General features: G+C 33.5%; 1 protein-coding gene across 9 annotated transcripts in view; it reads left to right on the forward strand.

The window, feature by feature from the left end:
- The first annotated feature begins 2,054 nt into the window (after nt 1-2,054).
- LOC129907618 (ATP-binding cassette subfamily G member 4) overlaps nt 2,055-20,948 on the forward strand; it is a 217,799-nt gene continuing 198,905 nt past the window's right edge. Inside the window, exons 1-2 of one of the 9 annotated variants that reach the window (XM_055983912.1) lie at nt 2,055-2,482; nt 2,546-2,692. In XM_055983912.1, the coding sequence (XP_055839887.1) occupies nt 2,431-2,482; nt 2,546-2,692 (199 nt within the window). In that variant the 5' untranslated portion in view covers nt 2,055-2,430. Of the gene's footprint in view, nt 2,483-2,536; nt 2,693-20,948 lie in introns of all 9 variants that reach the window. The other 8 variants (XM_055983911.1, XM_055983916.1, XM_055983917.1 and 5 more) reach the window with 8 other exon arrangements.

The raw sequence follows: 20,948 nt of genomic DNA on the forward strand, positions 1-20,948 counted from the left end.
ATATATATATCCTCTAAGGTAATAGGTCTGTTTGGGTACTGCCTAAAACAGAAATATTTCAACTTTTTCAACATTTCCAGCCCAATTCCTGTTTGGGTACTCTGAAATTGTGCATTTTTTCACAAAAAAGATGGCCGCGAGAGAGAAAAAAATTTCCCCTTCGTGCGAATTTCTGCCCCAAAAATTTCTTCCGATAAAAATCTGAAATCTGTCAAAAGGTAGTGCTTTCTCCTTTTTTCTTATTTGGTCTTGTCGCACAACAAAAATAAAACAAACTACAAACATAGCAGTGTGGCTTTGTGTTGTTTTTATTTTTATTTATCGCGTTTTAGTGGTGTAATAATCAAAATAAATAAGAGTTTTTATGAAAAAAAAATAATAATAAAGTGTTTCAAAAATAATACAAAGCTGTTTTAAATTTTTTGTTTCTTTATTTATTTTTTTCAACTGGTGTTGTTGTTAACATTTGTTGTTGTTAAAAAAAAGCAGAAAATTTTGTCAAAAAGTGTTTGGGTACTTTTGCTCAATTTTTTTTTCTCTGAGAGGATTTCATCCCCACTCCTCAAAATTTGACAGATTTCTTATTTTTGTCCAAAAAGAACCCAAACAGACCTAATGTATTGGGCACGTTCAAAGAGCTAACATAAAGCTATCGGATAGCTTTTTGTTGTTGTAAACAATGTTAAAATTTACCAAGGAAACGAACCGTTTTCTGTGAAAAAATAATCTGAAAGCTCAAACACAATCACGCTTTGCCGTCGATTTTGACAACTGCGAAAAGTTCAACTATAGGAAATCTGTGTATCCTCACACAATGACGCTTTTCTTACGTACGCTTTTTTTGACAAACGTAAGGAAACGTAAGAAAGCGAGCAAAAGTTCAACCAGACTGAACTTTTGCTCGCTTTCTGACATTTAACAGACATAGTTACAGTCACCCACATTATTGCGCCAAATGTGAATAAAAAAAATAAATTATTGCAAAACTATGTGTTTTTTAATTTCTCTATATAGATTTTGCACAAAAAAACGACATCGAGATATTTTAAATCAACACAATTTACGTATTAAAAACAAAAAAAAATTAATGATGTTTTAGACTGAGTTTTATTGTTAAAAACAATATATTTTGATTGGTTTTGTTTTTATAACTATAGGATTAAAGAATATACAAATTTCTATGCATTTTTTAAACACATTAATATCCTTTTTCATTTTTCCACAATTAAATCAAGATAAAGACTTGGCCCAATAATTTTGTGAGTGACTGTGTTTTTTTTTATTTGACAGCAGATTTTATGTTGCAATCAGCTGTTCAAAGTCAAAGTGACAGATGCGCGCTTTGAGGATTTCTCAACGTAACGCAACGAAGCGACGCCCTAAAGCGTTTTGTGTTTCAGCTTTGAAGGTATCCCAGAACATAAACAAAAAATACCAAGACTGGAAACTTTCGTACGTCTTTCCCCCCAAAACCCTTTTGTGTACAGTGTTGTCAGTGAATATATGTGAAAGCCACCACGTTGGTAAATGACGTTAACACGCACACATTCACACATTCACGACATTCACCACACATCCAACACGAACACAACGATAAGTTCACGACATTCACCACACCTCGCAGCTTGTTGGCAAACGTCAGTTGACCGCCGAGTTTCCAGTCTTGGTATTCTTTGTTCAAAAAGATATTCCAGATACGGGTATCCCACATAGCCTATCCGATAGGTGTGAACGTGCCCATAATCTACGAAATAGGCTCCCGCGGGTTTTATTTTACAGAAATTGGGCGCATTCACAAACCTAGGTGCTACGTAGCGACTCGTTCTGATTGGCTGAAAATAGCTAAGAAATTAGTTGAAATTTCCCCTCCGACGTAGGTGAAAAATTTTCAGCTTCAAAGCTAGCTGACATTTCTCAGTCAGCTGTTTGATGGAAACAAATTCTATTTGAATTTTAAATTTGGTGGAATTGATGAAAAAAGCATATAAAATAAAATTAATTGTGTAGTATGTGAATATAAATCAAGAAATTGAGGAATTTCAAAGAAAAAAAGCCATTTAAACCACTCAAAACACATTTTTTTTTATTGCATCTGTCACCTAGCTTTGTAGTGCAAATTCGCATTCCAAAAGCTAGTTGAAACTCGACTACGTAGCACCTAGGTTTGTGAATGCGCCCATTGTTTTGATTTCAGCTTGACGTTCGTGTAAAAATTGTTGTCAAATGACACACACAATCGCAAATAGAATTCGGTCTGTTTTCATGTCTCTTTTTTAACACCAAAAATTCGATTTTTTTGAGGCGATTCTAGAAATTGAAAGGAATTTGACATAGAAATTTCTTTGTCAATTATAAAAACTGTCTTGATTTTAATTAATCTTGGTTCAAATAAAAATAAGTGATTACCACTCGACTTGATTATCAATTAAAATGGAACTGATTACAAGATCTGTTATAAGCAATCTTGAAGTGCAGTCAATTGGTAAATTCATTTTTTACGCTGTAGTAATTGAAATCAAAATAAATCATTTTCTAGTTTCTTCAGATCAAAGTAGCTTCCAGAAGCAAAATAGCATGGATAAAGCAACTATCACCACGGATTCTGGCTATGAAAACAAAAACAAACTAAAACGTCTAAACATCCAGTTTGAAAATATTAAATATGTTGTTCGAACGGGTTTTTTCAGGAAAGGTACGTTTTTATATTTGCGGAAAGAAATCTTTTTAGTGATGCATATTCGTTATCTTATCATAATAATCCAAGCGTCTATTACAGTGCAATCTTCATTAATTACATAAATGACTTAACATTTAAACTGGTTAGTCTTGGACCATGAAAAATATTTGACATTTTTCAATGGAAATCAGCTACTGATTTTCAGGACAATGATGTTAGTTCATACAGTTTGCTTTAAAAAATAGTAAATTATTCAATTATTACACATGTGTAGGTAAAGATACATATATCCATTGCTGGATGCCTTATAAATTGAAGGTCGCGGTTGTTATCTAATTTGTTTGCAGTTAGTCTGATTACACGGGGTTATTATTAATAATCTTTTTACCAAAGAACCATCATTTAAACTTTTCTTATAAAAATTCAATTAAAAGTCAGCGGTTGGTCGATTACCATTTTTTTTATTCTAATGCACTGTGGGTCAAAAAAATCGAAATTCTTTTTTTGGATTTTGTACTCCGAATAATCGATTGCTAGACACCTCTAGAATATACACACCAAATATAAGCTCTTTAGTACCTGGGAGACCGAGCTTTGCTCGGTATCCTTAAATGTTATAACTTTGAGTGAAAAAAAAATCAAATGTAAACAGCAATTTTTTGGAGTGGGTTTGAGTTTGCAATGACCAGTTTTTTCGCGGGTTACAAAACACCACATTCCCACTTTATAATCCAGTTTATGTAAGTTTGAATATACGATCAGCAATGAATAGAAGGGTTACAGGAATCTGCATTATCGAAAATGCTTACAGCAATGAGATCCCTTTTTGTTCAAATTTTAATTTACGGGTCAGAAAGTTTTGGATGGTGAATATAAAGTTAATCTTTTTTTTTTGTATAGCCTTGTCGGCAAAGCTTAGTATGAAGAAATACTTTTTTTATCCCTGTCTCTGTTCTATTCTGTATCAGTGGATTAAGATTAAGATTAAGATTAAGATTAGGGTGAGAGGTGGGAATAATTCGCCTTATCACTGCGGCCTCTGATGGGCCTATTGTGATGTCCTCTTTTTAGAGTTCACGTAGAAATCCTGAGTTTAGAAAACTTAGTATGTTTTTGGGTGAACTAGCTAGTATGAACTAGTATCAGTGGATGCTTTACTCCTTTCTTTTTTTTACTTATATAGGGTGTCCCAAAAGTAATGGATCAAACGAAATATGCTGATTGGGGAACTTAAGGGCTCTCAGAATTTGGAACCTTGTTCCTCCCAAATCCTTACGGGTTTCAATTTAATGCAATTCTTGTGAAATTTCGAAAAATCCTTACTTGACAACAGTATTTTGCTTCCTGCGCCCATTATTGATATTTGTTTTTTTTTTTTTTTAATTCTTTTACGAAAACATTGCCAATAATTAGCCCTGTTATTGTAGTTTTCAAAAAAGTATAAAAGTTTCCTAAGTTGCAGTTAGATCACAAAATATTACAATTTGAATTCAACAAAACAGGGTTTTTCAGAACATAAAACACCCAACTGAATAAATGATCAATACATGATCAAAAAAGTCATGATCTAAAAAATTTTGTTTAGTTATTGTAACAAAAAGAAAAAGAAAAATGCGTAAAACATGGAACCATCCCTCAAAATTTTATTGAAGTCGTTGAATCTCTCTCTGCGAAAACAAAACTAATATAAGAGAAAATACTTCCAAAATGTCTAGGGGACCTCAAAATTTCATCGAAATCTTTAAAGTTTAAAAAAAATTCTATGGTAAAAAAGTGGGCATGGCAGTGGGTGGATTTTTCCAAAAATACTTACAAAACTTTTAACTCCCTAAGATAAACAAACCCTTAAAATGTCATCGAAATCGTTAGAGACGTTTCCGAAAAAAAAATTTAAATGTTAAAAAAGTGCGCTTGGCAGTGGGCAGATTTTTCCAAAAAAAAAACTTCCAAAACTTTTTACTTTCTTGGATGAACAAACCCTGAAAATTTCGTCGAAATCATTAGAGCCGTTTCCGAAAAAACTTATATGTTAAAAAAGTGGGCGTGGCAGTGGGCGGATTTTTCAAAAAAAAACTTCCAAAACTTTTTACTCGCTTATATAAACAAACCCTGAAAATTTCATCGAAATCGTTAGAGCCGTTCCCGAAAAAACTTATATGTTAAAAAAGTGGGCGTGGCAGTGGGCGGATTTTTCCAAAAATACTTCCAAAACTTTTTACTCGCTTAGATGAACAAACCCTGAAAATTTCATCGAAATCGTTAGAGCCGTTTCCGAGATCCCAATTTTATATATCTTATAACTTTAAACGAGCTAAAATTGTTTATATATACATATATATAAATATATATAAAATTGGGATCTCGGAAACGGCTCTAACGATTTCGATGAAATTTTCAGGGTTTGTTCATCTATATATAAGTTTTTTTTTTTTATTATATAAGTTTTTTCGGAAACGGCTCTAATGATTTCGATGAAATTTTCAGGGTTTGATCATCCAAGAAAGTAAAAAGTTTTGGAAGTTTTTTTTTTGGAAAAATCTGCCCACTGCCAAGCCCACTTTTTTAACATTTAAGTTTTTTTTCGGAAAAGTCTCTAACGATTTTTATGACATTTTAAGGGCTTGTTTATCTAAGGGAGTTAAAAGTTTTGTAAGTATTTTTGGAAAAATCCGCCCACTTTTTTACCATAGAATTTTTTTTTAAACTTTAAAGATTTCGATGAAATTTTGAGGTCCTCTAGACATGTTGGAAGTATTTTCTCTTATATTAGTTTTGTTTTCGCAGAGAGAGATTCAACGACTTCAATAAAATTTTGAGGGATGGTTCCATGTTTTACGCATTGTTCTTTTTCTTTTTGTTACAATAACTAAACAAAATTTTTTAGATCATGACTTTTTTGATCATGTATTGATCATTTATTCAGTTGGTTGTTTTTTGTTCTGAAAAACCCTGTTTTGTTGAATTCAAATTGTAATATTTTGTGATCTAACTGCAACTTAGGAAACTTTTATACTTTTTTGAAAACTACAATAACAGGGCAACTTTTTAGCAGCGAAATATGGCGTATGGAATTAAAAATATTTTGATTAATTAATTGTTCCTAATTATTGGCAATGTTTTCGTAAAAGAATTAAAAAAAAAAACAAATATCAATAATGGGCGCAGGAAGCAAAATACTGTTGTCAAGTAGGGATTTTTCGAAATTTCACAAGAATTGCATTAAATTGAAACCCGTAAGGATTTGGGAGGAACAAGGTTCCAAATTCTGAGAGGCCTTTAGTTCCCCAATCAGCATATTTCGTTTGATCCATTACTTTTGGGACACCCTATATAAGTAAAAAAAGAAAGGAGTAAAGCATCCACTGATACTAGTTCATACTAGCTAGTTCACCCAAAAACATACTAAGTTTTCTAAACTCAGGATTTCTACGTGAACTCTAAAAAGAGGACATCACAATAGGCCCATCAGAGGCCGCAGTGATAAGGCGAATTATTCCCACCTCTCACCCTAATCTTAATCTTAATCTTAATCTTAATCTTAATCCACTGATACAGAATAGAACAGAGACAGGGATAAAAATAGTATTTCTTGATACTAAGCTTTGCCGACAAGGCTATACAAAAAAAAAAAAATTAACTTTATATTCACCATCCAAAACTTTCTGACCCGTAAATTAAAATTTGAACAAAAAGGGATCTCATTGCTGTAAGCATTTTCGATAATACAGATTCCTGTAACCCTTCTATTCATTGCTGATCGTATATTCAAACTTACATAAACTGGATTATAAAGTGGGAATGTGGTGTTTTGTAACCCGCGAAAAAACTGGTCATTGCAAACTCAAACCCACTCCAAAAAATTGCTGTTTACATTTGATTTTTTTTTCACTCAAAGTTATAACATTTAAGGATACCGAGCAAAGCTCGGTCACCCAGGTACTATTTATATTATTTCAAAAACTATTGGTTATGTTATATTGATTTAAAAATTAGAATCAAATGTACAATTTTTCCATTCGGAAATAGTATCATTTTTTACTGTAAGTGTTGCCGTTGTTTTTTAATAATTTTTTTTATTTTGATAATTTTTTTTTAGTAAACTGCCCCTCCCACCTAAAGGGGGGGGAGGTAGATCCCCCTTCCAAAGAAAAAAATGTTTGTATTGAGCTCCTCTACAAAAACCCAATATCAAATCCTGGCGCCAAGGTTATCCTACTACGTGCCGAAACAACATTTTTCTTCTATACCTAAAAGTTCGAATTTCTGTATCTGGGAAAAATTTTTTTTTCTAAGCCAATTTTGGAGTGATTATCATAAAAAATACCTCGATTGATTGGAAAATAGATATAGTTTATGAATATATTTTTTAAATAGCATGTTGTTTTGAAAACATATACTTTAAACTGATGCCGAAGTTGGGCAAATGACGAAATAAATGGAATTTTTGAACTTTGACAGCTTATAAGTTCTAAGTGGTTTAACCGAGTTACATGTTTTATACATTGTTGAAAAGGTATATTTATCTTCTATCGGAAACTGTAAAAAAATCGAAAATGGGTAAAAAATTGTCGAAGCTAGAATTTTTTCAATGGGTCAAGGTCCAAAAAACCGTTTTTTGCCCGTAACTTCAGATTTTGGGGGTGTTATACCGTTTCGTATTCAGTGCGACTAGCTCTACAAAACCTGATAGGTCTCCGCCCGCTTATATTCTGAGTGTTACACCGTGTTATTTAAAAAAATGGCAACATAACTGTAAAATGATACCTACCTTTTTCAAAAGCCAGAATTGTACACTTGATTCTAATTTTTAAATCAAATCATTTCAATTATTTTTTCTCGAAATAATCAACTTCAAAGTCAAAATTCTGAAAAAAAGTTTAAAAAACACATTAAATACTATTTTTACCTAGACTGTGAATTTAAATATGAAATTAATCAATGAAATAAACTGCCTTAATCAATTTCTTATCAAATACTGAAAACCATAAATGCTTCTATATTAAAGTTTCCGAGAAAATTGTAAGTAAGAAAATTACCTTTTTATCAGATTTTCATTTTCTTGACTATTTTCGCCAATATAAACAGCTTTTTAACTTAAAAGTATCATGTCTGGCCCGCTTCGCAAATTGTCAGGATTTTAACTTCCTTTTTGGTTCCTCTGTCCCGTTCACACAACTTCGTTGCTTCTCTAAGGCCATTTGAAATTGGTCCTAAGATTCTCGCGATTTTTTTATAAAAATGGTAAGTAAAAATAGTAAGGGTATGAAGTTCAAGGCGTATCAAAGTGAGATGGGTAAGGGGGGCATGATGCTCCCTGGAACCCCCCTGCTTGGGCACAATATAGGGTTGGGTCAAGGTTGGGTATGTACAAAGTTTCTTTTTTCCAAAAAACTTTTAAATTCTGAAGAAAATTTGCCTACACCCAAACTCGCACCCACCCCAAATCCTATAATAGTTAGCCCAAGCAGAGGATTGCAAGGGGCATACTTGCTGCAAGCATTATGTTTATGTAAACACGAAAACAGCTTAAAAAATACAAATCTGATAAAAACGTAGTTTTTTTGATTTTCAATTAAAAAAATAGACGGCATAGAAGCATATGGTTTTCAGAATTTGATAAGAAATTAATTGAGGCAGTTTATTTCATCGATTAATTTCATATTTAAATTTACAGTCTTTGTAAAAATAGTATTTAATATGTTTTTTTTTTAAACTTTTTTTTTCCAAATTTTGACTTTGAAATTAATTATTTCGAGAACAATTAATTAAAATAATTTGATTTAAAAAAAAGGTATCGTTCATAAATGTTAGTGTTGCCGTTGTTTTTTAATTATTTTTTTTTTGTATTTTACGTGATATATTGCCCCTCCTTCTTAAACGGGGGGAGATAGACCCCCCTCCCATAGTAAAAAATTATTGTATTGAACTCCTCTACAAAATAACGTTATCAATTCTTGTCGCCTAGGTAAGGTTAGGTTAGGTAAATAGGGTAGTGCACAGCTAAGCTACTGTATACAAGGGGGCTTATTGGTCCATTGTGATTCCCTTTTATTTAAAAAATCGCATTGATGTTCATAAACTATTTTATCGGTTTAAAAAGACTGGCTCATTTACGAACCATGCTGTACTTTCAATGAATTTTCTCATGTTAGCCATTGGCACCTGTGCTAGATCGTCTAGTTCTCCCACGAACCTATGTATTTCCGAAGTAACGGAGTCGGTTTGTTTGGGGTTTTGGACATTTGCAGAGCAGTTGTTTAATGGACTCTATTTCCTCTACATCTTGCCAGCTCCAGCAGAAATCAGGTGAAAATACACCCATTCTAATAGCCGTTGTACCAATGGCACAATGACCCCTTAGTACAACTATCAAGACTTTTTGATACCGTTTTGATACCAAAACTTGTGAAACCTATGAGTTATAAATGGATTAATTGGAATAATGTAATTTCAATACATACGATTATTTAGGCTAGCCTAAAACTACTTCGTTGCATTGAGGAATGAGATCAAGTTTTTGATCTTTAATTCTGAGATGTTATTTATATCGTTGAAAAATTCACTGCAAGCAATTGCTTTTATAGCTGCCTGACTATCTGTTAGTATAGCTATGCTTTGGTTTTGATTTGGATATAGGATAAGTAATTTGCAAGCTTCTTTAATTTCGAGCAATTCCGCTTGGAATACACTGGCAAAGTTTGGTAGTCGAAAGGATTTTGAGATATTGAGGGATTCATAGTAGACACCCGCACCGACCCCACAATCCATTTTTGAGCCATCAGTGAAAATGCAGGTGTCGAAGTCTCTCGTCACAATGCCCTCTCCCCAGTCTGATCTAGACGGGAAGCTGACCTTGCAATTCATTACAGTATTCAAAATAGGGGTGCAGTAGTCCGTGGGTGTCAGAAGCATATCCGATGGTATTAAATTTGCTGTGTCACTGTGTCCAAAAAGGTTTTGCCTTCCAACAGCCCGTTTCTTTTAGCCTTACAACGCTACAAGAGACCTGGTATTTTATATGAAGGTATATGGGTAAAAGGTGCAAGAGACCGTTTAGAGCCTCGGTAGGGCACGACCGGAGGGCTTCAGTCGTTCCTACGCTAGCTGTTCTTTGGATTTTCTTAAGTTTGTTGATGTTATATGCTTTATTTAGTGCAGGCCACCAAACAATGGCGCCGTAAGTAAGAATGGGTCGTACCACCGCTGTGTAAGTCCATAGAATCATTTTTGATTTAAGACCCCATTTTTTCCCAAAGGTTTTACTGCAGGCATAGAAAGCAATGCTCGCCTTCTTAACCCGCTCTTCTATATTTAGCTTCCAGCTCAGTTTAGTGTCCAAAATTACACCTAAATATTTTGCGCTAGAAGAAAGTGATAAGATTTGGCCGTTAAGCGGAGGTAGAGGGAAGGCAGGGATTTTGGTTTTAGTTGTAAAAAGCTTCAGTTCCGTTTTACTTTGATTAACTCCTAGGCCACAGCTTGTAGCCCAGTTGCTAACTTTTCTCAAAGCCGTGTCAGTGATCTCGTTGATCACGGGTAAAAATTTTCCTGATACAAGTACAACCAGATCATCCGCATATGCCACTGCCTTCACTCCACTTCTCTCAAGCTTCACGAGGATATTGTTCATAATAAGAAGCCATAAAAGAAGGGAAAGAACGCCACTCTGAGGCGTACCCCTGTTGACGCACTTAAAACAGTTTGAATTTCCTAAACTTGCTTGAATTCTTCTCTCTTTAAGCTTTGAAATAATCCAACTTCTGATGTAGTCTTCTACTTCAAAAGTCACTAGGGCCTCGAGAATAGATTCGGTTAGGACATTGTTAAAAGCTCCCTCTACATCTAAGAAGGTAGCTGAGTATATTCTTTAAAGTGGATCGAGTTCTCAATTGTTTTAACGACTTCATGGAGGGCTGTTTCCGTAGATTTGCCCCTCATATAAGTGTGCTGCGAACTAGCTAAGGGACATCTTTTGAAAATGTCTCTAATATGAGTTTCCAAGATTCTTTCTAAGGTTTTAAGTAAGAAAGATGTTAAACTTATTGGCCGGAAATCCTTCGCGGATTCATGTCCTCTTTTGCCCACTTTGGGTATGAAAACCACGCTAACTTGTCTCCAAGACTTGGGCACATGATTAAGGAGAAGGCAGCCTTTAAAGATTTTTTCAAGCCATGGAACTGCTATCTCTTGCTGATTTTGCAGCATAATAGGCAGAATACCATCAGGGCCTGGGGATTTATACGGAGAGAAAGTGTTAATAGTCCAAGCTATATTTTCTCTTGTTATCAAGGAGTTTACTCGCTCTGTCGTAACTGATAGCAAGGTGGGATTTATGTTCACTTCAGAGGTGCTATCCACACACCCCGGAAAGTGAGTATTAATTAGTAGATCCAAGGATTTAGCTGGAGATATTGTCCAGGATCCGTCAGGCTTTTTAAGAAACGAGGGATTAGAGTGTTCTTTTGATAAAACCTTGCTTAACCTGGCGGAATCCTTAATATCTTCTATGAAATGACAGTATTCCTCGCAGCTTTCTTTTTTGGCTAAAGCTATAGTACGCTTATAGACTTTTAAGCATTCTTTATAGGGTTGATAAAATTTGTATTTGTGGCAGATGTTGAAGATTGTTCTAGTCATCTTCCTCAGATTAGATAAGTCTTCATTCCACCAAGGAGGAAATGTTTTGCTGCTATGTCTCACCGGACACGAGATTTTAAATGTAGTGATTATCGATCTTTCAAAGGTTATAACCTTTGATTCAAGATCTTCAACCGTACCTGTACTCAGATTGGGTATACTGCGTAGTTTTGCACTAAAAACTTGACCAAAATTCTTCCAGTCAATTCTTTTGGGATTTCTATAAGGGGGTGGGGTTTTAGTTTCAAATTTGAGTTGGAAGAGAATCCAACTATGATCTGAAAAGGATTTCAAAAGGGTTACTCTCCAGTTTTCTACCTGTAGATTGGAGTAGTTGTTTATAATGGTAATGTCTAGTACATCTTCCCATCCTTCATAATTTTCCGAACTCGGGAAAGTGAAGGTTGGAGTAGTACCTCTATTGCAGAGAGAAAGGTTATTTTCAATAATATAATAAAATAAAGACTCACCTCGTTCATTGATCTCAGAACTTCCCCCCAGAGTATGACGTGCGTTTGCGTCACACCCGATGAGTAGGCTTGTCTTCATGGTACTGGCTTGAGTTGTCAGCCTGCGTACTTGCTCCGGCGGTGACTGCTGGTCGTGTGCCATGTACGCAGAGGCCAAGAGTAAACCCTCAGTATTTGAACCCTCCAATTCGACAACGGTCAAATCAGAGGTGCTAAGATTAGGACACAAAAAAGCTTTTAAGTGTTTTTTAGCTAAAATACAAGTTCTGGGCTTACCTTGGTTCGAACTGACGGGCTTGTAAAAAAGGTCGTATTGGCTGTCTTGGAGGCCCCTCACTCGGAGGCCATTAACCCAGGGCTCTTGAAAAATGCCCACATCAAAGTTTTCCTCCCTCAGGAAAACTCTCAGGTTATCTGAAGCACATTTAGAGTGCTTCAGATTAACCTGAATGACGCGCAGCATGTTTTTAATTTGGAATAGATTCTACACTGTCAGTTACCAGCTCCTTGCCGGAGAACCCTCCCTCTTTGGGGACATCGTCATCCTCGACAGTATCCTCAACTAGGTTAGGGTGCGAGCTAGTGGTTGTCTTGGAATTTCCTTAGCTGGGATAAGCTTGAGCTTCAAGCCATCCCATTTATTGCTGACCTCAGCTACACTTTTACTAAGGAAAACCCTAGAGAACACATCCTCGCACTTGATTACCCTGTATACCCTAAGCATCTCACCAGAGTCGAAACTTGGGTAGGGTCCCTCAGTTGCAGATAAGGTATATAGAAAGACCATCTCAGAAAGCTTAGCCTCGATGGAGTTCCACACTGACATCAGAGCTCTGTTGTCAGTGGAGAGCTCAACTACAACCGCCACTTGAAGATCGTCTCTGACAATCTCACTTAAAGTGCGCGATTGCGCCGCTCCCTGAGATGGTGCTTTATTGTTGGTGCCGTTTGCTTTAGACTTTTTCTGAGGAGGATTAGCTTCCTCAGGTGATCTCATTCTTTTAACGGACTTTTTTGGCTCAATGAGGAGATTGTTGTACTCAACAATCTTCCCATATTTGATCTTATCAGCAGCATCGTTTTCGTGCGGAGTTCCAGCTTCCTCATTTAAAGCAATCTTGCTTAGAATGAAGGATGCCCTATTGAAATCCGCTATCCGATACCAACTTGCTGATCTTCTCTTACGCCGGGTAGCATGGCTTTGGCTGGCTCTGCTACCCGAAGGCTTTATTTAGTTTATTGCGGGTCAAAGTACAGGGGTACCGCTGGTACCGCCTGCACTTCCAGTTTTTGAAGGTTGCTCAGAAATGCTAGTGCCTCCAGCATTATCTGAACAACCTCCGATTGTCTCCTGGCTCGAGGCCAGAAGTTCATCTTACATCTCGGAAGTCGTACAGTCTGTTTTGTCATTTTTGTCCATTTTTAAATTTGAGTTATAAATTGAAGTCCCACGAGTAGGTCGGAAAGGAAAGGTCAACCCCGGCAGAGCCGATTACCGGGGTAAGGCAAAAATTATGACGGATCCTGCCAATGCATCCGAAAGAGCTCGTTCTCGACTGGCTTATCCCCCAGCCTTCCATTTCTTCGACACGGATTATGACAGCGCTCACCCCACCACTGAAAATTGGGAACCTTGTATCGATGGTAAAATTGCATTTCTGGTTGTTTAACTATTGAGGAGTTAAGGAACAACACAGCTATGCAACCTGACCTTAGCTGATCCCCATCTTGCCAAAAACGCACAAGATAAAAACTGTGGTGATCATTACCGCCCGGCACCCACTAGGAGGGTTTGATACAAGGATTTTTGCCGAGCAAAAAAGCCTATTAATTTAATAAATTATTTTAACTGTAAAATCTTAAGTTCACATTGCTGCCACAAATCCATGGATTCCATCAGTTTTTTTCAACAGTCATATTTTACAATAATTCTTCTTACACATAACTATTAAAAAAGTGTTATATATACTAGACTGGGCCAAAAAAATAAAATATTTTTTTTTTGAAAGTTACTTCGAAAATCTTGTTCAGGATGATGAAAAAAAAATTTGGTGAAAATTTGAGCCGTTAAAAAAAATTTTAAGAGGTCTATCATCGGTGTTTTTTATTTTTATACATGATATGATGTTTTACAACAGAACTGCTAGACGATCAAAGTAAAAAAAATTTCTGTTCATTTTTTCTTATATAAATTTCCTACAAAAAAGATCTAATTGAAAATTTTCGGCAGACGAGCCGTGTTCGAGTAATTAAGCTTTTTAAATCGAAGTGTTTTTTTCAATTTGACTGTTTCACTTTGGAATTTTGTGATGAGCAAATAAGTGAATAGAAAAATAAAACCACGACAGATTCTTATAGGAAATTTAATTCTCTACAAAAAAGGTCTTGTAGTAATTTTCCCTTAATTGAGTTCTGAAGAAGTTATTCACGATTTAAATCGAGAAAAAAATTAAAAAATCAATTTTTAAATCGTGAATAACTTCTTCAGAACTCAATTTAGGGAAAATTACTAAGAGACCTTTTTTGTAGAGAATTAAATTTCCTACAATTGCTATCCGTCCAAAAAATCGGTGTTATGGAATTGCCAAGCCAGTCCCCAGATCTGAATCCTATTGAGGACTTGTAGAGTGACATGGGAAAAGCGATTAACAGGTCTGATACCTCAAATTTGGACAAACTTTGGTAGGAATTTCGACGAGCTTGGTACTCAGTACCTTTTGAACGATTTCGGAGTCTTATTACGTCTATTAAACGCTGCTTTTATACTGTGATAAATAATAAGGGTTACCCAACCAAATACTAGTTATTTCCTTTAAATGTGTTAACATTTTTGTTAATTTGTTTTTGTTTTTAGGAAGTGTGCTATTTATTTTGTCCTAAAAAACTTGAGCTGTATTAATGATTTTGTTGTTATTTTTTGTTAAAGAATTCAATGTACTTAATTTCTTTTTTAATAAATCAAATATATCTATAATCTTACTTCCTCATTAATAAAACAGCTCTTTTAAGTTAAAAAAGTGCGAAAAACTTTCATTTTAGAAATTTTAGGGTACATGTGCTATTTATTTTGTCGCCACTGTAATTTAAGTTTTTTTTTAATGCAAAGTAGAAAAAAAATATTTGTTTGCTAATTTGCTAATAACTAGTTTAAAAGATAAAATAAGAAGTAACTGTAAATTAAATTGCATTTAACAAATATTGGATGTTTTTCGTAGCCCAATAAGATTGGGAATTGAACGCAAATTGCAACATTTTTTATGAGGTTGCATTGGGCCAACGTGACCGAAAATCTCATTTTTTTTTTTAACGAGATCATTAAGAAGTCAAAACTCAAAACAAGCTGTCTCGATACACAATTGTATGCCCATGCTTAAACTGAGCAAACAAATATTTTTACTTGCGATATACAGTGCTGTGCAAAACATTTGCAACTGCTACAACTTACTATTTCGTATTTATTTTTTGCCTGCTTCCGCTCATAAATGAATATTGCAATTTATATGGATGAACGCTCTGGGGGTGTACTTTATATCTCTAAACTTTTTATAAAAAAAATCATTCTTCAATGGGTTTTAAAAATAAAATAACAAAAAATCGTTGAATTTGTCTGTGCAAAACATATGCAACTTTGTCCTAAATTTTTACATAATATTTGTAAAAAGCAGTTTTACGGGTAGATTTGGAATGAAATTGAATAAATTCATTATAACAAGTGTTGTTCATTAGTTTGGTCCAATTAACACTTGTGGAATGTTTCATTGTAACAATGCACATAGGGGTATTTATTTAGTCAATTTAGGCGGACAAAACACGAAATTTTAAACTGATCCAAATGTAAAAAAATCAACATCCTACTAAAAGTAGATAACTTGCTTAGCATTTTCTTATAGTTTTAAAATTGATTATCACTTCAGGTGACTAACAGCAGCGGTCTAGAGTTCAAGGTTTCCAGCCCAAAGATAAAATTAATTTTTTTTTGTAATTTAGCGACTGTGCTTAAGTACTTTTTTTTTAAGTGGATTTAGAAAAAAAGTTTTTATAGAATATTGATAAGGAGATACGAAACTGTCTACTAGATGTTGTATCTAAATGTTGTATTACTTTATAAATAAAAAAGTGATATGTTGAATCTTATTATAAATTAATCGTAAAAAAAGTAAATTTCTGTGTTGGTAAGGAGATAAGTTATACAATTTCACATTATTGTGTGATAAAATTTAATGATTTCTAAAGGTAAACCTCTTATCTAATTGAATATGTAAAAAATAAGTGCAACTAAGTGCAACTTCGACACATTTGCCCTTCTTAAAGGTTTTAGGTTTTGAAAAATGGTTACCTTGTATTCAGCATCCATATTTTAAGTTTTTTTTAAAGATTCAACTTTTTGAATTACAGAACCTGTATCCTTATGATTTTTCCTAAATTTTAAGACATTTATCTTGGCGATACCATTAATAGAACTCCATTTATAAGAGTTCTAACAAACCATTTGGATCCATTCTTGACACTTTTTTGTTTGATCAAAAAGTGGTTTAGGAAGAAAAATGTTTTCATTGAAATCAACACTTAAAACACTTTATTCCAGTACTAAATACAAGCTTTTAACTTGTTGATGCAGATAAACCGGAAAAATAATTTTGTCCGCGTAAAATTGGTAAATACCCCTTTGTGCAATGTTTCGAAAGCAGGTCCCTCAGAACATTCAGCTCAACATATTTAATAAATATAACGGTAACCAGTCTCGAAATTCTATGTACACGGAATGTTATAATAATAAGTCAAATATTTCACGACAATTCACACAATTTCGAACAAGAGGAAGCGATAGAAATCGGTATTTGTCTGGTTTTTATGTCAAAAACCATGTTTCACCAACGGACAAAGTCCTTACTTTTTAGGAAAACAACCGTTATTTTGTTCAAACGAGAGTTTTGAATGATTAAAATTTATTAAGGATACAACCACAATTTAAAGTCATGCATTTCACAATTAATTAAAAAAGTTACAGGCCATACAACACCTCTCTCATTATAAAAAACACACTTGGGAAAAGACTGGTTTTTGAAAAAGTTTGTGTTCAAGCTTGAAAGTCTATTTAATTATTTTTTTTATGATTTTTTGTGGGAGTAGAATGCTATCAAATAGAATAAAGCAGAAAAATAAAAAAAAAAAGTTAAATTGAGTTTCTAGCTTGAATACAAACTTTTTCAAAAACCAGTCTTTTTCCAAGTGTGTTTTTTATAATGAGAGAGGTGTTGTATGGCCTGTAACTTTTTTAGTTAATTGTGAAATGCATGACTTTAAATTGTGGTTGTATCCTTAATAAATTTTAATCATTCAAAACTCTCGTTTGAACAAAATAACGGTTGTTTTCCTATAAAGTAAGGACTTTGTCCGTTGGTGAAACATGGTTTTTGACATAAAAACCAGACAAATCGTCGGCTAAGGGTGCAAACCTCGTAAATCCACTTTTTGACAAAAATTAGATTTTTGAAAATTTATAAAGTAGGCATCGAAATTTATGATTCCATAAAAGAAAAAATGCATATTTGTTTTTTTAAATGAACAAAAGAGACAAAATTATACATGAAAATTGTATAGAGCTAGTACAAAATTGAAAATTAGAAATCGCTCTCCTGAATAATTTACAAAAATGGACTTACGAGGTTTGCACTCTTAGCCAACGAAATACCGATTTCTATCGCTTCCTCTTGTTCGAAATTGTGTGAATTGTCGTGAAATATTTGACTTATTATTATAACATTCCGTGTACATAGAATTTCGAGACTGGTTACCGTTATATTTATTAAATATGTTGAGCTGAATGTTCTGAGGGACCTGCTTTCGAAACATTGTTACAATGAAACATTCCACAAGTGTTAATTGGACCAAACTAATGAACAACACTTGTTATAATGAGTTTATTCAATTTCATTCCAAATCTACCCGTAAAACTGCCTTTTACAAATATTATGTAAAAATTTAGGACAAAGTTGCATATGTTTTGCACAGACAAATTCAACGATTTTTTGTTATTTTATTTTTAAAACCCATTGAAGAATGATTTTTTTTTATAAAAAGTTTAGAGATATAAAGTACACCCCCAGAGCGTTCCCCCATATAAATTGCAAAACTCATTTATGAGCGGAAGCAGGCAAAAAATAAATACGAAATAGTAAGTTGAAGCAGTTGCAAATGTTTTGCACAGCACTGTAGGTACTATATATCAAGTTATGCATTCGTACAAAAAAAAAAATTGAGATAACATTTTTCCATGACATTACGATGTTAGACAATGCCAAAAAAGTGGGTCCCGGAAGTCCGTCTGTCTGTTTGTCTGTCTGTCAGTCTGTCTGTCTGTATAAGGAGCTACAGCCTAAACGGATTGACCGATTAATGTCAAACTTGGTATGTAGCGTTATTTGGCGACTCTCCAGAGGGGTTTTTGGAATAAATTTTTTTGGACTAAAAATAACGGTACTCGTCATATACCTACCGATTTTAGTAAAATTGAAATATCTCGAAAACGGCTCTAACGATTTTGTTTAAAAAATTCAAATGTTAGTTTTAAGCTAAGGTCTATATTTCAATGAAAAAAATTATTTTTAAAAATCATTATTAACGGTACCTGCCATAGAACCGTTTTTTTTTTCAAATTCGAATATCTCCGAAACTTCTTATTCGATTTCGACGAAACTTTTTGTGAAGAAGCATTTATATAATTTAAATATAAACCAAAAATAAAATTTCCAAAAAAAATAATTTTTGGATTTAAAAAAAAATTTCGAAAACGGGTCATTGAATTTTTTTGAAATTTTGTTTTTAGATTTTGATTAGTGATTTCTACAAAATGGCATTACAATTTTATTTTAAAAATTTTTTCCAAAAAATTATTTATAAAAAATAGTTTTTTTTTTTTAAAACGGCTCTAACGATTTTGAAATTTTTTTTTCTAAAAATGCATGTTAATATATCAATCAAAACTGCATACTTGTTTTGGAGGGCAATTTAATTTCAGATTTTATTTTATTTTTTTTTTTTTAAACGAATTTAATTTTTTTTCCAAATTTCTATATAAAAAGTCTTAAAAATTTAAGCAACTTTAACTCCAAGAGCAAGTTCGTAGGACCCAGTCGTGCATTTTATTTTTTTTTACTTTGCATTAAAAAAAAAAGTTAAATAATTTTTTTATAGCCATTGTTCAACGGTTATAACACTTTTTTAATAGTTATGTGTAAGAAGAATTATTGTAAAATATGACTGTTGAAAAAACTGATGGAATCCATGCATTTGTGGCAGCAATGTGAAAAACTTAAGATTTTACAGTTAAAATAATTTAAATAAAAACTTTTACCATTCTGTAATCCCCTTTGGACGCGCATATTTTTAAAAAAGTTGGCCACCTACGTTCCTATGAATTTTTTTTATACAACAGGTGTTTGAAAATTTTCATAAAATATTTTCTTTTTTTACATTTTGCATCGAAAAACAAATTTCAATTTTTTTTAAAGAAAATTGTAGAAAATTATAAAAATAAGAAATTTATAAAATTCATTAATTCGTGGTTGTGGTTAAAGAAAACGTAAGATGATGAAATTTAAAGTACACTGAACGAAAAAAAGCTAATATTTTCTAAACTGCTTGCGATAGAATTTTTTTCTATTCGGTTTCAGAACAGTCAAATGTGCACCTATCAGCTATTTCAGGCTTATCCATTTTCTACCGGACATCCTGTATAAATATTTGATTTTTAAATTGATTTAAATTGTTGATATTTCTAATGTTGATTGGAAGATAGTTAAAGGCCTGTAATCCCATGTAAAGTAAGCTGGCTTGTGCTCTACTAGTCCTGGTCCGGATAATATTGAGCTCTTCTACATTTCTTTGGTTGTATGGTATTATTCTTATTGTAGGTACACTGGATTGTAGGTATTCAGGGCAATATAAAGTCTTTGCTTGATATTTAACCAATTTAATGATTCAAGCATTAAAGTTACTGAGCTATACCGATCACACTTTAATATTGTTCGCATGACTTTGTTTTGCAATTTTTGTAGTCTAGCTTTTTGGATTATGTTACACAAATAGCGAAGACTTGCACAATATTCAAAATAGGGTTTGACAGTTATATTAAACAATTTTATTGCACTATTTTTAGAAATGTTTTTACGCGTCCTTCTAAGAACTCCCAATTTTTTTTTGACACTTTTTTACATATGTGGTCTATGTGCTCATTAAACGATAATTTGTTATCTAACACAATGCCAAGATATTTAATTGAGGTTATGTGTTCTATTATAGTATTATTGATTTGTGTGTTTAATTGGTGTTCAGGTGATGAATTATTTAGTATCATAAATTTAGTTTTGACTCTAATATTCTTTTTGCTCAGGGATATTATATACCGAGTTTCTTTTTCGTTGATTTTAGGCCATACACTTCTAGAGATAATACAATCGTCACTAGTTTTCCAGGTGTTATTGATTTGTTCTTTAGTCATTAGGTCTATTTTCCTTTTGAGCACACCGATAGGGATATCTGGTCCCTTTACTAATTGGGTGCTACTATCCTCATTTGTTGCTGACCCTAACTTAGCTAGTTCATCTACTATTTCCTTCCCTTCTATATTGCTTTGTCCAGGAACCCAGCAGAGTTTTTTTTGGTTAGTGTAGCAAATACTATTGAGTTTCTTTCTGTAGTTTAAAACCGCCTTAGATCGTATTGTCTAACTGTCAACCTTAGGATCAAAGGATATATAATAATGTGCGTCTCTTTCTAGCCTATCTCCATGATAAACCGGATTCTGTTGTCTTTGAAGGCAAAACCAACACCAATTTAAAAGTCTTGATTTCCCAAGAAGGTCTCCCCATAGAACGAAATGAATTAATGCACATTTACGTTCAATTCCACGAAGGTCTTTCAATTTCACCGTCTCAAGTGGCAAATGATTTATCGTCATTTGCGCCATTTATTGCCTCGAAAAGAGTTTCTCACTTACAAAAATCGCGGTCTGATTTTAAGAACTATTATCGTTCCTAACCCCGTTTCGTGTAACTCGGTGCCTATCTCTCTTAGTCTATATTACCAAAACGTAAGGGGACTAAGATCCAAAACCACAACCGTGTTTCAAAACTCTCAAAACTTGCCTTACGATATCTTCGCCC

This window comes from Episyrphus balteatus, chromosome 1 (genome assembly GCF_945859705.1).
Source record: "Episyrphus balteatus chromosome 1, idEpiBalt1.1, whole genome shotgun sequence".
Taxonomy (NCBI): domain Eukaryota; kingdom Metazoa; phylum Arthropoda; class Insecta; order Diptera; family Syrphidae; genus Episyrphus; species Episyrphus balteatus.